Source organism: Pituophis catenifer, unplaced genomic scaffold (genome assembly GCF_029215685.1).
Source record: "Pituophis catenifer annectens isolate HBS135680 unplaced genomic scaffold, rPitCat1.0.hap2 SCAF_3, whole genome shotgun sequence".
NCBI classification, from domain to species: Eukaryota; Metazoa; Chordata; class Lepidosauria; order Squamata; family Colubridae; genus Pituophis; species Pituophis catenifer.
Window position 1 is genome coordinate 150,629,738 of NW_027256883.1, and position 14,091 is coordinate 150,643,828.

The window sequence follows — 14,091 nt, forward strand, 5'->3', positions numbered from 1 at the left end:
GATCTGAAATATTTCTCTTTGTTTTATTCTTTTGGCTCAATATTTTATTCTCTTACCTCTTTTTTTCTTTAAAAATGAATTTTTATTCTTAAAATAATGCAGTACAGGTAGTCCTTGACTTATGAATACAATTGAGCCCAAAATTTCTGTTCCTAAGGAAGAAAGTTGTGATTTTGCCCTATTTTATGACCTTTCTTGCCACAGTTGTTAAGTGAACCACTGCAGTTGTTAAATTAGTAACCCTGTTGTTAAGTGAATCTGGCTTCCCCATTGACTTTGCTTGTCAAAAGGTCGCAAAAGGTAATCACATGATCCCAGGACAATGAACCATACATGCATGTTGCCAAGTATCTGATCACATGACCGTGGGGGTGTTCGTAAATGTGAAAAATAAGTCATAAGCCACTTTTTTCAGTGCTGTTGTAACTTGAAGTGGTCATTAAATGAATGGTTGTAAGTTGAGGACTACCCATACAAAAGAAAATAAAAAACAATAAGATACAACAAATTAATAGCCACTGAATATAAATTATAAAAACTTTATGGTACTACTCCTTATCTCTTCTATTTGTGTTCCCAACTGTTAAACACAATTTAAATATTTTTCTTTCTTTCTTTCTTTCTTTCTTTCTTTCTTTCTTTCTTTCTTTCTTTCTTGTTATGTGTAATTAATATTTTTTTATAGTTGTCCTTAGAATAAAAAATATTTGATTATAATGCTAATAGTTGGACTGCTGAAGTTATTCTTGCTTTTAGAAGACTCTAAGTAATTATGAAACTTGTCATATAATAAATCCCTTCAGATTCTTTTTTTGTTTTAATTCTTTGTACTGTAAATATCTGCGAAGTCCATTGGCTGCAGTTGTTTCTTCTATCTTGTTACTCCTATATTGAAGACTCTCTGAAAAAGTTTCATATTTACTAGCCAATGAAAATGCAACAGTGTACAGCATACTGAATATCAAGGGAAAACCTTTCCAAATTGCATCTTGATTAGTTAGTGAGATACAGAAAATAGTATGTTGTTTTGCAAGATTTCTCTATCTTGAGATCTGAGTTGCTCAGTTTAGTATATGTGCAAAGATATACTAAATGCTTAGTAATGCTTAGTAAAGATATACTAAATGCTTTACTAATGCTTAGTAAAAAGCATTACGTGATAACTTCAGTTGACCAAAGCCATTATGAATAAGTAGCAGAAGTCAATATCTGTGAGCCATTTGGTAATAAATAAGGCATGTAGTATTATCTTGGCACAACAAAAAAGTAAGTTGAATGAAGTGGGAATGGGATACTTAAGGGGGTGTGATAAAATAAAATGGACAGAGTAAAAAAATGAATGAGTGATGACTGAATACAGAGTGAGAAAGTTGTGACTGGATGGAATTGGTGAGATCCTGAAAAAGAGGTGAAAAAAACCAGTAATCAATAAACAATAAAATGGTGTATAGTGGTGGAAGCAAGGACAAATTGCAAAGATAGAAAGCTATAGAAAGGTATAGTGAATGATAATGGGGAAGAGTTTATTTATTTCTATTCCCCTTCTCTTTTATCTCATGACTTATTTTGCTTTCTATTTATTACTTTTCTTTTGCACTTCACATAACATTATGGTATGGGTCTAACAGAATAACAGAGTTGGAAGGGACCTTGAAGGTCTTTTAGTCCAACTCCCTGCTCAAGCAGGAAACCCTATACCATTTCAGACAAATGGTTGTCCAATCTCTTCTTTAAAACCTCCAGTGTTGGAGCACCCACAACTTCTGAAGGCAAGTCGTTCCACTGATTAATTGTTCTCACTGTCAGGAAATTTGTCCTTAGTTCTAGGTTGGTTCTCTCCTTGATTGGTTTCCTTTACATTGCTTTTTGTCCTGCCTTTAGGTGCTTTGGAGATTGTGGAAGTCCCTTAGATTTTGGAACACTGTATCATGTGTCCTTCTATTCTAGCTGTTGGAGTCAATGAGAATTGTAGGGAGTCAACAGCATACAAATTTGACAAATAAATCAATATATATTCTGTATATATTTACTCAAAAATAGTGGTCAATGAATTTAGTATGACTTGCCTAAAGTCTTCAACTACTTACGATACTTCTCTGTTCCTTTAATAGAAAATAGATAAATTGTGCTTTTGTCTTTTACTGGTTTTTTCCTACTGTGATCCACTTGTGTTTGGTTTTTTTTGTTTTGTTTTTTTAATAGAAATTTGCAAAAATATGTTTTTGAAGCTTCTGCAAGATGTTAGATAGAATTGGGACTTTCTGGCACAATAGCATCTGGGAAAATTGCATCATCAAAATTATGGCAAAAATGTGGCAGAAGGATAAGACTGATGTGGCTTGTATGTATAAATAAATTATACGTCTCTGCTAAAAATGTGGTAACTAGGGAAAGAGCTTTCCACTTGACTCAGTTTTATACTTTAACAAAACAACAACATAGTGTAGTAAAAGTTCTAGAAATCACTTTGCTTTCAACTACAACTTCCTATGGATCAAGTCTTCAGTTCTTTTGTTCTATTAAAGTAATTAGGTTTAAAAATGAAATAATTCATTCTTAATACATAGTTACAACGTAAAAAATAATAATGTATAAACCGTCTATTACTTATTATGACAGAGTTTAAGATCCCTAAATATCTCTATCTTCTGTATGAAGTTTAAGCTAATTGTGTGGACGTAGAATGTGGTATCTCTAACCTATCACAAATTAATCTTTAGCTTTTTTGTGCGAGTTTGTGTGATTTTAACTTGGATGATAAATAAGAAAATAATAGTATGTAGTCTAAACATAGAGGATTTTGTTTGGTTTACATTTTATGGTTCACTTTGCATTTTTAAACCAAACTAGTTTTCTAAATTTTATTTTTTTTAATTAAAATGTTTTGTTAGCATATATATAAAAGCATTTATTACACTATTGTAATGAAAATAATGTAAGGAACTCTATGAAAGTTCTCTATAATATGGATATTAAAAATTGATGTAAATTTAAATACTGATGCAAGCTTAACAAATGGCTAGATCTGGTCAGGCGCTGCAGGGAAAAATTGTTCAGAATTATTTTTTTTCTAGAACTTCCCTAAAGGAGAGACATAAAATATTGCCTTCAATGGCATTCTTAACCACTCACTTTTCCTGCTCTTTCCTGTACATATACAGCCCATTCTGTACTTCTTAATACTATAAATGCATTGATGCAACTTGAAGGAAGAGCAAAAACACAGATAATAATATGCATCTGGCTCACTGAACTTTTACTTTGAACATTGTATTTTACTATATCAGTGGCAGGTCATATGCACTTCATCCTTTTTTCTGTTTTTTAATATTTATTATAATTTTTAAAAAAATACACAGAAAGCAATCTAAAAAGAAATGTAAAGAATGATGTATCAAGTTATCCTGATTAGACATTCTGATTAGACTTTGGGAAGAAAGTGTACCCTAGCTAAGCTAGAAAAATTATTCAAGGCATTTACTTGTCAATGCAAATTGTAATAGTCAATCATAATTTACTTTAATTAGTAATCAGAATTTCAGAAGAGAAAAAAGAGGGAGAAAGGAAAGAAAGGAAGAAAAATTAAAATGTATTTAAAAACTATCATAAAACAGTAGAGATGTAACCATTATTCATTGACACAGTCTTACAGTTGGGCATTTTCAATAATTATGATGGCAACTGTAATTGGTTTCATCCAATAGGAAGAGGAGGTTATAATCCCTCTTTCTTCTACCATAATACCTATTTAGAAGAATTACAAAGTCTGTGTAGTGAGAGAACATTATTTTTAAGTTGTTGTTCAGTGTCTCTGATTTCAAAAGACACAGAGATCCTCTTAGCTTCTTTACACACCTAACCTAACTGGTTTTCAAAATGTTTTAGTTCACTAAGTATCAGGTATTCTGTCATCGTTAGACAATTACATTAGAGACTGTATAAGCAGTCCTTTTCTAAGAATTAAAAGTCAGTTCATTAGTTCTGCTTAATAAAAAAAATCCACTTTTTTGTGTAGCAGTTTTATAACTTGCAGGAAAATCAGTGATATGGATGCTATAGCAATAAATATTGTAGCAAAAATTTCAGAGTTTAAAAATATCAACAATTTAAAAAAAAAAGGTTCATAGGATTGGATTGCTTTCACACATACAGCAAAAATTCAGAGCCGAAATGACATCACACAGATAAAACACACTGCTCCTTTTAAAAAAATAGTGATCATGACCTAGATTAGCAGAGACAATGGAAGATATGAGTTTGTATAGCGGTTTGCTTGTCATTCTAATTTGAATGCTAAAAATAGATGGATTGTGGACAGTATTTTAATGTTAACTTCTACAAGCTACACAAAGGCCAGAAATTTGAATACAAAAGGCATTGAAGAAGAGAGTTTATTCTTAGGGTTGAATTTTGAAGTCTCAATTATTCTTTCTCTCAAAGCTGTTGTTTAACAATAATAAATGTGATTTGGGATTTCAAATAAATTTGATGGAATATATACATAACTATAGAATAATTACCAGGGTCTTATATGCATATTTTATTGAAATTTTAGTTAATGAAATAATTCCTACAAAGGGTAGTAACTTTGTTTTATGGATGTTGATCAAAATATTCAGTCAGAAGACTGATTTAATAATATAGAGAAACATATTTTTTATAACTACCCCAGGGGAAGATTGTAGTTTGGAAAATAATGGTTTTGAATGTACATTATATAATTTCAGGAAAATATAGTTGAACAAATGGAGTAAACATTTCAAAGGTAAAGTTAGTTCTCAATTTATGACTAGTCACGTAGCGAAACTTCAAAGTTATAAAGGGTACTTATGACCTACAAATTCCTAGTGGGTGGGCCCTTCCCCCTGTGGCCACATGACTGCATTTTTAAAAAATTAGTCAATCAGCTCATATTTACAGCCCTTTGCAGCATTCTGCAGTCTCATGGCCAGTCTTTTTGCCAAAAAATGAATTATACTTTTAGTTTCCAGCAAAACTGGCCCAAAAGAGAACAATTGGTTCACTTAATGACTGCCACAGAAAAGGTAAAATTGGGTTGGTCATATAGATAATCCACTTTATGTCCATCATAACTCACAACCGTAATGAGCAGGTTCCATTTAGGTTGAAAGTTGAAGACTATCTTTACTTGAGCTTTGAAGAATGAAACCAGCCAAATTGTCCAAGACTCTTTACAGTTTTTTTTTTAAAAGTTCTCTTACCATTCCTGTAGGATTTTGGAGGAAGGTAGTCATAATGAAATCAGGTGAATTGGAAACATATTTCATAATGGAAAGTTGGCTAAAGTGTTTATGATTGGTGCCTTACAATTTTATTTTCGCAGGGAGCTAAAGAGCATTTCCTGCTGTACTATGGATTTTTATGTGTATAGGTAGTCCTCAACATACGACAGCATTTTCTGATAGGAAGTAAAATCACATTGTTAAAAACAACCTCACACACTTTCTTCCTAGATAGTACCCTTATTGTCATTATTATACAGGTAATCCTCGACTTATGACTGACATTGAGCCCAAAATTTCTGTTTCTAAGCCAGACACTTGTTAAGTGAGTTTTGCCACATTTTGCAACTTTTCTTGCCACGTTGTTAAGTGAATCACTGTAGTTGTTAAGTTAGTAATGTGGTTGTTAAGTGAATCTGATTTCCCTGTTGGCTTTGCTTGTCAGACGGTCGCAAAAGGGGATCACGTGACTCTGGTATATTGCATCATAAATATAGGCCAGATGCCAAGCACCTGAATTTTGATCCCGTGATTGGGGAATAGTCCAGTGGTCATTAAGTGTGGAAAAACAGCCATGAGTCACTTTTTTCAGTGCTTTTATAACTTTGAACGGTCACTAAACAAAAGGTTATAAGTCGAGGACCACCTGTATTACAGAGGAGCTCCTGATAATAGAGGTTAAAATATCAGTTGCCAACTAATGAACAAGAGGTAAAGAATACATAGTCTAGTGCTTCAGGCCTAGACACAATATGAAATAAAAGCAAAGTAGCTTTTCATTACTTACTTTATAGCTTTCTATAGCCCTCTTGTCCGTTTTGGTTATGACAGCGGCCCAGTATTTTGTCCAGGTGGTATTTACTATAATCTCTGATTGGGGATTTTCCCTGCTTTTTTACCCATTCCACTCATGTCACAGGAAAAAAAATAGCACCTACTTCTTTGCTTTCAGTATAGGCCTTTTGTTTGAGCCACCCTTCTTTGTATTAGATACCTGCTTATCTGATACATCCATCACTGAACTAGTAAGAAGAACAGAAGTCAAATTTTTTTACTATCCTTCTTGGTCTAGAGGGGCAAAATGGCAGAACTCTCACCTAGTTTTTTTAAAAAATATTTCCCCAATCCATCAGTGAATCTAAAATATGCCTCTCTCTTTCATCCATTTGTGAAATTGTGTGTTTCTTTTTTTACTAAAGAAAAAGCTAGCAGTAAATCTAAAAGTCCTATCCGAGGTGGGGAAACTGGTGCTTTCATTTTTAATTTTATGTAGGACTTAATGTCTCCTAAGCATGTTATTTTTTAAAAAAGAGAAATACCATATGTATTAAACCAATGTTATTTTATTTCCCCCTTTTTTAGTTTGACATTCTTATCAGATAAAATGCAATTCTATGTTGTAGTCTGAGGGTACTTAATAGCTCTCATGTGCTTCATTTCTTAAGATTTCTGCTTGAAGCTTGTGCTATTTGGCATAGAAAAGTAATCTTCATCAGTGTGTTTTTGTTTTAATCATTCCTCACCCTCCCCGTGGGAAATTGAAGTTATTTATATTGTGTTTAAACAGCCACTCCTGTGAAACAGTTTCATTGTTATCATCTGAATGAGAGATCAGTTAAGTGAATGCTGTGTACCTGACAGCTCCTTAAAAAGAAATAATATGCCGTGGTAATTAAAGGGGAAAAAGCTTCCTTCCATTTCAGTGGAAATGACTTGAAAGACAACTTATTGGATCTAGACTGGGGGGCTATTGAATGCATTCTTCCCCTTGTCAATCTAGTTCTACAGCTTAATAAAGCACAGAGTACAAAACAAGAGTTTAATCAAAAGAAAGAGGCCAACTCTACTCAACTCAGGCTAAATTATGATTACCATTGTCATTTTCTTTTAAGAAAAATAATAATATAATTACACTTTCAGTCAAGGAACCTGCTTTACAAGTATTTCTTATGTCTTATTTGGATAGGCTTCTAGCATTTCAATGTTTTTTGACAGTCTTGATTAGATTTTTCTTCATTATAATTGCTGCTGCACCCATTTTACAGATGAAAACATTTAATTTTAAAATTGGAAGATTGTCTAAAGCTTAAATCTTGATTTCTACCCATCTCTTTTATTTCTGCACCATATTTTCCTTCAGATATATAAACAGTTTATTTGGGAATTTCTTTCTATGGTGCCTTCTAAGTTTAGTTTTAAAAATATGGAACCAACAATGTTCTAAATATTTGTTTGCTTTATTTTTAAAATAATTGTGAGTATATATTTATTATTGTGGGTAATAGAATATTCTGTGTTATGTTTTCTGGGATTGGTATTTATGTGCCATTCAGAATTACTGATGTGTACAACTGTTAAAACAAAAACAATAATATATGTAATTATGCATTTTGAATGGAACAAAGTTATGCTACTTTGATTGACAGGCTAGTCAGTAAAATTGACTAGGCTGATTTCCATCATTGTTTTTTAAAGAATAATGTATACCAGGAAAATATATGATTTTGTTAGGCTTCTCCTTAATTTTCGGTATCATTGGCTATGATACACTTTAATGGCATCGCCTTATGTTGATTCTGTCTTATGTTTAACACTTTGTAGATGTGATGCAAGATTACTGTAAAGAGCAAATGAAATGCATTGTAACATTGTACAGAATGTAAGTATAGCTAGAAGCAGAGTCTTGCTTCTACCTCTTGTTTTTATAAGATTATAAGTCAACTGGTCTTTTACACAGAACATAATTAACAGATAATATTGTTTTGCTATATATACTGTTGCATTTTTGATGAGTCTACTTGAGTCATCAAAAGTATTTGTTACATAAGCTAACAAGATGATGTTGTAGTAGTAGTATTCAGAAAGGTACTCGAACAGTGAAGGCAAAATGCGGCTAGATGTGGCTACTTTGATGTCTTTCTGGGTAGAATGACATAAGATATTGTGACATAAGATATTGGTACATCCTACTTGTATATTCTGGGCAGTTTATGTTGTAAATTAACTAGATATTGATAAATCTATTAAAATAAAGATACTTAAAATTAGAAATTCTGTTTTGCTATTTGGGTTTTCGGGAGTTTGTAAAGTGATAAATGTGTGTTAAGTCTTGCAAATGTTTTAACACTTTATTAAGGTTGCCTGTGAAATTTCTGAGTAAATTGAATTTTAGCTGTATCACAGCCCACCTACCAAGAAAAGGAACACAATGTCAGATTAGCAAAAAATGGGGGGGGGGGGGGGAGGGACTGGATGTTTTCATGGGTTAAGGTTTCAAATTTATCTTATGGTTTATGGTTTCTGCATAATTTTATGTTATTTAAAACATGGTTTTATCAAGATATCTATATTAGCTCAATTTATTTAATTGTATAGTTTAATTTTCCATTTTCTTTTAATATAATTTACAACCCATTTGGAAGTTAATGACTAGAAATGAATAGTTTTAATTTTTGGTTGTTTAGGTGATTTGAAAATTGACTTTATTTATTTGGGTTTCTGAAGAGTTGGCAAAAACTTTATCCTTCTAAACCAGTTGTACAGACTTTGAAGATCTGTTTTTGAAAATTTGATAATTCACGTACAGATCTGAAGAGCTCATTAAGAAGAACTATATACAAACCTTGACACACTAAAAGAATATTAAATCAGTTCAAATTGTGCATAGCCATGTAAGGTTATTGAAGCATTTCAAAATGTTGAAAGAGCTTGAATTTGAAAAGGGCAAGTAGTTTTAGAGACTTAATTTAAAACACTTGTTGAAATCATTCTGAAGCAATGAGAAGCTTTAATCTCTGGATTGTAAAATGCTGAATTTTTTAAACTATTGTCAGTAACTGAGATGTGAAGAGTCTTATTTGGGTTGAATCACAGGATATCTTGAATCCTGGGAGGAATAAAATGATTTTAGGGACATTTATCTTATGGCACTTTCAGAATGCTAAATTTTACTTAGAAGGTCCTTCTAAATGACTAAATCCCTGTTGTAATGACAATTTATATAGGGTCACATAAGCCAAGGTTTATGCAGAAGAATCACTTCAAAGGAATGAAAGAAGTTGTGGGGCAAGTAAGGTTTAAGAAGGATAAGATGCAAGAGAATAATGTGATTGATAACTATGATATTAGCAGGAAGGAAAGATACTAAATTCAGGAAAAAAAGGAAGCTAGTCAACCAAAATGTTAGATGACAAAAATGTTTCAGGAACCGACTATTAAGTTCTTACAGTCAGCTTCTTGTTTTTGTATTTACTTTTCTACTTTATAAGATTCTGATCTCTATAGTTGCAAATATCATTCAACACAAAGGATAAAGATGTTATAGGAGAAACTGAATTTTGTAGAATAAGGATGCTTAAAACACACTGTCTCAATATAGCAGAATACTGGATTTTGTCCTAATGGTTAAACTAGGAAATTCAACTGACAGCTCTTTTCGGTAAGGGCTGTATGAAATTTAAAGCATATAAATATCTAAGTGGACAAATGCTAATAAGAAGCAACTTGGGAGAAACAGCATCAGTGTGCTTTGTTTGTTTGTTTGTTTGTTTGTTTGTTTGTTTGTTTGTTTGTGGATTTGGGGAAGAGTAATATTGCTATGAGATATGAGCAGAAAATAGAACATTAGGGTTGCATGTGTGATTTCATTCCATTGGTCTCTGGTTTATAGACATATTCTTTAGATTTAAGGATTTTTAGCCTCAGGGATTTTTCAATATTTTACCAGAAATATTTCAGAATAAATATTGGCCTAAGACACCAGGCTAGAAAGTGGGAGACAGTGAATTCTAGTCCTGCCTTAGCCATGAAAGCCAGCTGGTTGACTTTGAGCCAGTCATTCACCCAACCCAACTTTCCTCATAAGGGTGTTATTATGAGGAAAATGGGATGAGAAAAGTGTGTTGGGTATGTTCACTGCCTTGATAAATGTATAAACGTAATAAAGGTGGGATATAAGTAAATAGAGCAGGGACGTGTTTGCTCAATGGCTAAAATGCTGAGCTTGTCAGTCAAAAGGTTGGCAGTTCAGCAGTTTGAATCCCTAATGCCGCGTAACAGGGTGAGCTCCTGTTACTTGTCCCAGCTTCTGCCAACCTAGCAGTTCGAAAGCACATAAAAAAGTGCAAGTAGAAAAATAGGGACCACCTTTGGTGGGAAGGTAACAGCGTTTAGTCATGCCAGCCACATGACCACGGAGACGTCTTTGGACAGTGAAACTTTGGCTTTGAAACAGAGATGAGCACCCTAGGGCGCCCTAGAGTTGGGAACGACTAGCACATATGTGCAAAGGGAGCCTTTACCTTTATAAATAAATAATACAATTTAGTCATCAACAGTAGTTTGGCTTAGTGTTTAATTCAATAAAACTAGCTTTCTTTTTGGTTCTGGCCATCATGCTAAACAAAAACCCAGGCAGCTTTAAGATCTCTAAAGGAAGAGACTATGAAGGAATCAGAATTCCAGTAGAATGACAATGTTTTTCTATCATTCAATAACTGATTTCCTCTTTCATGCTGATACGCTTCTGTTGCATCACATACAGTATTCTATAAAGCATCAGTCATACTGATAGCCTTACATGAGTTTCCTAGTACAATAGCAGCAGTGGTATGCTTATGAGCAGAACAGCCAGATTTCTCTGTACAACCAAAAGTGCTTTTCCCATGAATAAGAAAATGGTTGATATGCTGTTTTGAAAGGAATGAAGATAGATATATAAGATGTTCATAAATAGTGGAAAAATTGATGTAGAAATTTTCCACATAAATAGTGGAAAAATTGATGTATATATTTGGCAGATATTTGAAATTAATAATTGTATTTAAGAGTGTGAGCGGTGCAATGGCCTAGAGGTGAAGAATCTCACCTTCCCCTCGGAAGGTTGAGAGTTTAATCCTAGGCAATGACAGATGTTTTTCTATCAAGATGGAAAGAGAAAATATTTGGTGCAAACTTTGCATAGGAGGCAGGAAGGACATGTGGCCAGTAAATGCTCAACTCCACTCTGTCTCCTTGAACCCACCCTGAAGCAAGGGATTACAGCAGGGGTATCAAACTCGATTTCATTGAGGGCTGCATCAGGGTTGTGTTTTATTTCTGGGGGCCTGGTGGGCATGGCCAACTCAACGTTGGAGGCGCCTGTGGTGGCCCGATTGTTCGGCCAGCGAAAATGAGCTCACAAGCTCTGTTTTTGGTTGCCACGGCCTCCTGCAAACCTCTGCCAGTGAAAATGGAGCTCAGGAGGGCCGCATGTGGCCCTCACAAGCTCCATTTTTGCTGGCAGAAGCACTGCGGGCTCATCCTTCGCTATTTCCAGTGCGGCCTCACAGGCCAGATCTAAGTACCCCACGAGATGGTTCCGGCTCCCGGTCCTTGAATTTGACATCCCTGAATTACAGTGTCATAAAAAGAAAAACTGTTCAAGTGATTTTGTCCAAATATAGAATTATATTAAAATATAGAAAAGATTTTTAAACAGTAGTCTGTTTTGTTACCACAGTGTTTATAACTTTCCTTTCAAGCAGTAGCTTTGTAGCTATATACAAAAAATGTTTGCAATCAGGTGGGCTAGTGGAGAATGAACTGTACAGGGAGTATTTGTTCTGATTCTTTTTGTACATTGTATGTATGGTCATAATTATCTACTGAAGCTGTATGAAGGAGGATCATTCTGTCTTGAGATATTGGATTGATTTGGGCAGTAATAGTAAATTAATTTGAGGCTGTTGTTGACAGTCAGAAAATAGAATTGCATCACCTCAACTCAAAGTATTGAAATTTACCATCTTGCTTTAGACTTTTATTTCAAGCCTCTTATAATATCAGGATTATAGCATGATGACTATTCTAATCAGTATGATAGTGCTTCAGTCTCTGTGATGCCGTTTTGAAGAAGTATTTCTGTTGGGTTTCCTGCAAACTGAAGCACACCTACGAAATTTCTAACATGTATACAATTGCCAGTAAGTTGTTGTTGGATTGAAGAGTTAAGAGCAATAGAGAGAACCAGGTATAAATCTAATGTCAGGCAAGAATAGTTGTTTGGAAGATAATATTAAAAGGTTGCATTATAAGCTATTTTCAGGTCATAGAGGAAAATTTAGATGTAAACTTACCAGTTTTTTCACACACACACACTATAAATGCAAATACAAATAACTTTATTGCCATCATTTACCAGCAGAAACTATAAATACAAGACATGTATGTTTATAAATGCGTGTTTGTGTGTAGAAATTGTAAGAAATTCTCAGGACTTTAGTAAACATCAAGGTTTATTCATAGTATTTATAACTACAGTTACCTACTGTAAATATCCCATTGAAATTAATATAACTCTCATAAATGTGACAAAGAGAAAATAAGAGTTATTTCTTAACACACATGAGAACTAATATACATTACATAGGAAATTTCAACTTTATATGTCTTAGAAAACCTTATTCTTAAAATGGCTTAATTGTGTTGTTTTTTTTATTATAGCACTTCAAAAGGGTGAATGAAATGAGCTCTTTCGATTCTAGTATTTGAAAAGCTAAGTAATTCTCTGGAAGAATTGTTCTAAATGAGCCTGGCCAAGATACTGGATCTGTGTGAAGAGGACTAAGGATACAATAGGATGTCAACTGAGACAGAACTTCAAGTGGCTGTTAAAACCAGCACAAAGAAAGAGTCTAAAAAGAAAGGTAGGAAATTCTTGTACTTTACAGCTTAGTTAAGGATGGTACTATTTCTCCTTATAGCAATGGTTCTCAACCTTCCTAATGCCGTGACCCTTTAATACAGTTCCTCATGTTGTGGGGACCCCCAACCATCAAATTATTCCTAAGACCATTGAAAATATGTGTTTTCCAATGGTCTTAGGCAACCCCTGTGAAAGGATCATTCGACCCCCCAAAGGGGTCGGGACCCACAGGTTGAGAACCACTGCCTTATAGGATCTTGTATTGTTGTTTAGTTAGAAACTAACTGAGCAGATGGATACACCAATTCTGCCTTTCCATTAAGCCTGAATGCATTGAAGGGATTAAATAATATGCAGAAGACATATACATTCCTATAGAATCGGGTTTGTTCTGTATTTTTCTATAAGCATTTATAGGGGAAAAGGAGATTTCTAGAAGTATATTTTCTCAAATTACCTTAAACGTGCCTTTTTATTTACTGATTTAGAGATGATTTTTGCTCTGTTTATTGATTTGTTTTCTCCTGTGACTTTGTCAACCAATCTAGATTTTGGTGGATAGTGTAGCTAATCATATTTCAACATTTTTGTATATTGTGATGTCCCATCATAATGAGGATAGTGCTTTCTGACCTTCATATGAATAAGCTTTTTTCATAGCTCAACTGATCCTCTATTTCTATCCTGTGCTATATATGTTTATTTCTTGTCTATCCATTCAATCTATGAAGTTGCATTGACTTATAGTAGAGACTATATTCAATATTTTTGGCCCATTAGTCATATGTATATATTGAGGTGGATCCTTAATACATTTACATGCATACATTTTTAGTTTTTAAATATTCAAAATTTCTTCCTTTATAGGCCAGGTAGTGAACCTCTCTATTATATCACATGACTTGTTTTGTTTTTGTTTTGTTTTTTAAAAAAACACCTTAAAATCTGGCTTTTCTCCCACAGTGGTTGATAGATTGCTCATGGGATCTTTATTTTAATGGTGTTGGCATTCTTTTTCTGGATATTTGTTCTGTAGGATCTCAGCATTACTCTTATTTTTAATTGTCTCACATCATTCACTACACAGAATTGGAATGGAGATTCGCAGCATATACATACATACATACATACATACATACATACATACATACATTAGCACAATAT

The 14,091-nt window shown here is 33.6% G+C and overlaps 1 protein-coding gene across 5 annotated transcripts in view; it reads left to right on the forward strand.

Annotated features, from left to right (window-relative positions):
- The first annotated feature begins 12,823 nt into the window (after window positions 1-12,823).
- The window catches only part of DAB1 (DAB adaptor protein 1), a 184,246-nt gene continuing 182,978 nt past the window's right edge, over window positions 12,824-14,091 (forward strand). For all 5 annotated transcript variants that reach the window (XM_070939510.1, XM_070939511.1, XM_070939509.1 and 2 more), the window contains exon 1: window positions 12,824-12,928. In XM_070939510.1, coding sequence (XP_070795611.1) covers window positions 12,862-12,928 — 67 coding nt within the window. In that variant the 5' untranslated portion in view covers window positions 12,824-12,861. The remainder of the gene's footprint in view (window positions 12,929-14,091) is intronic.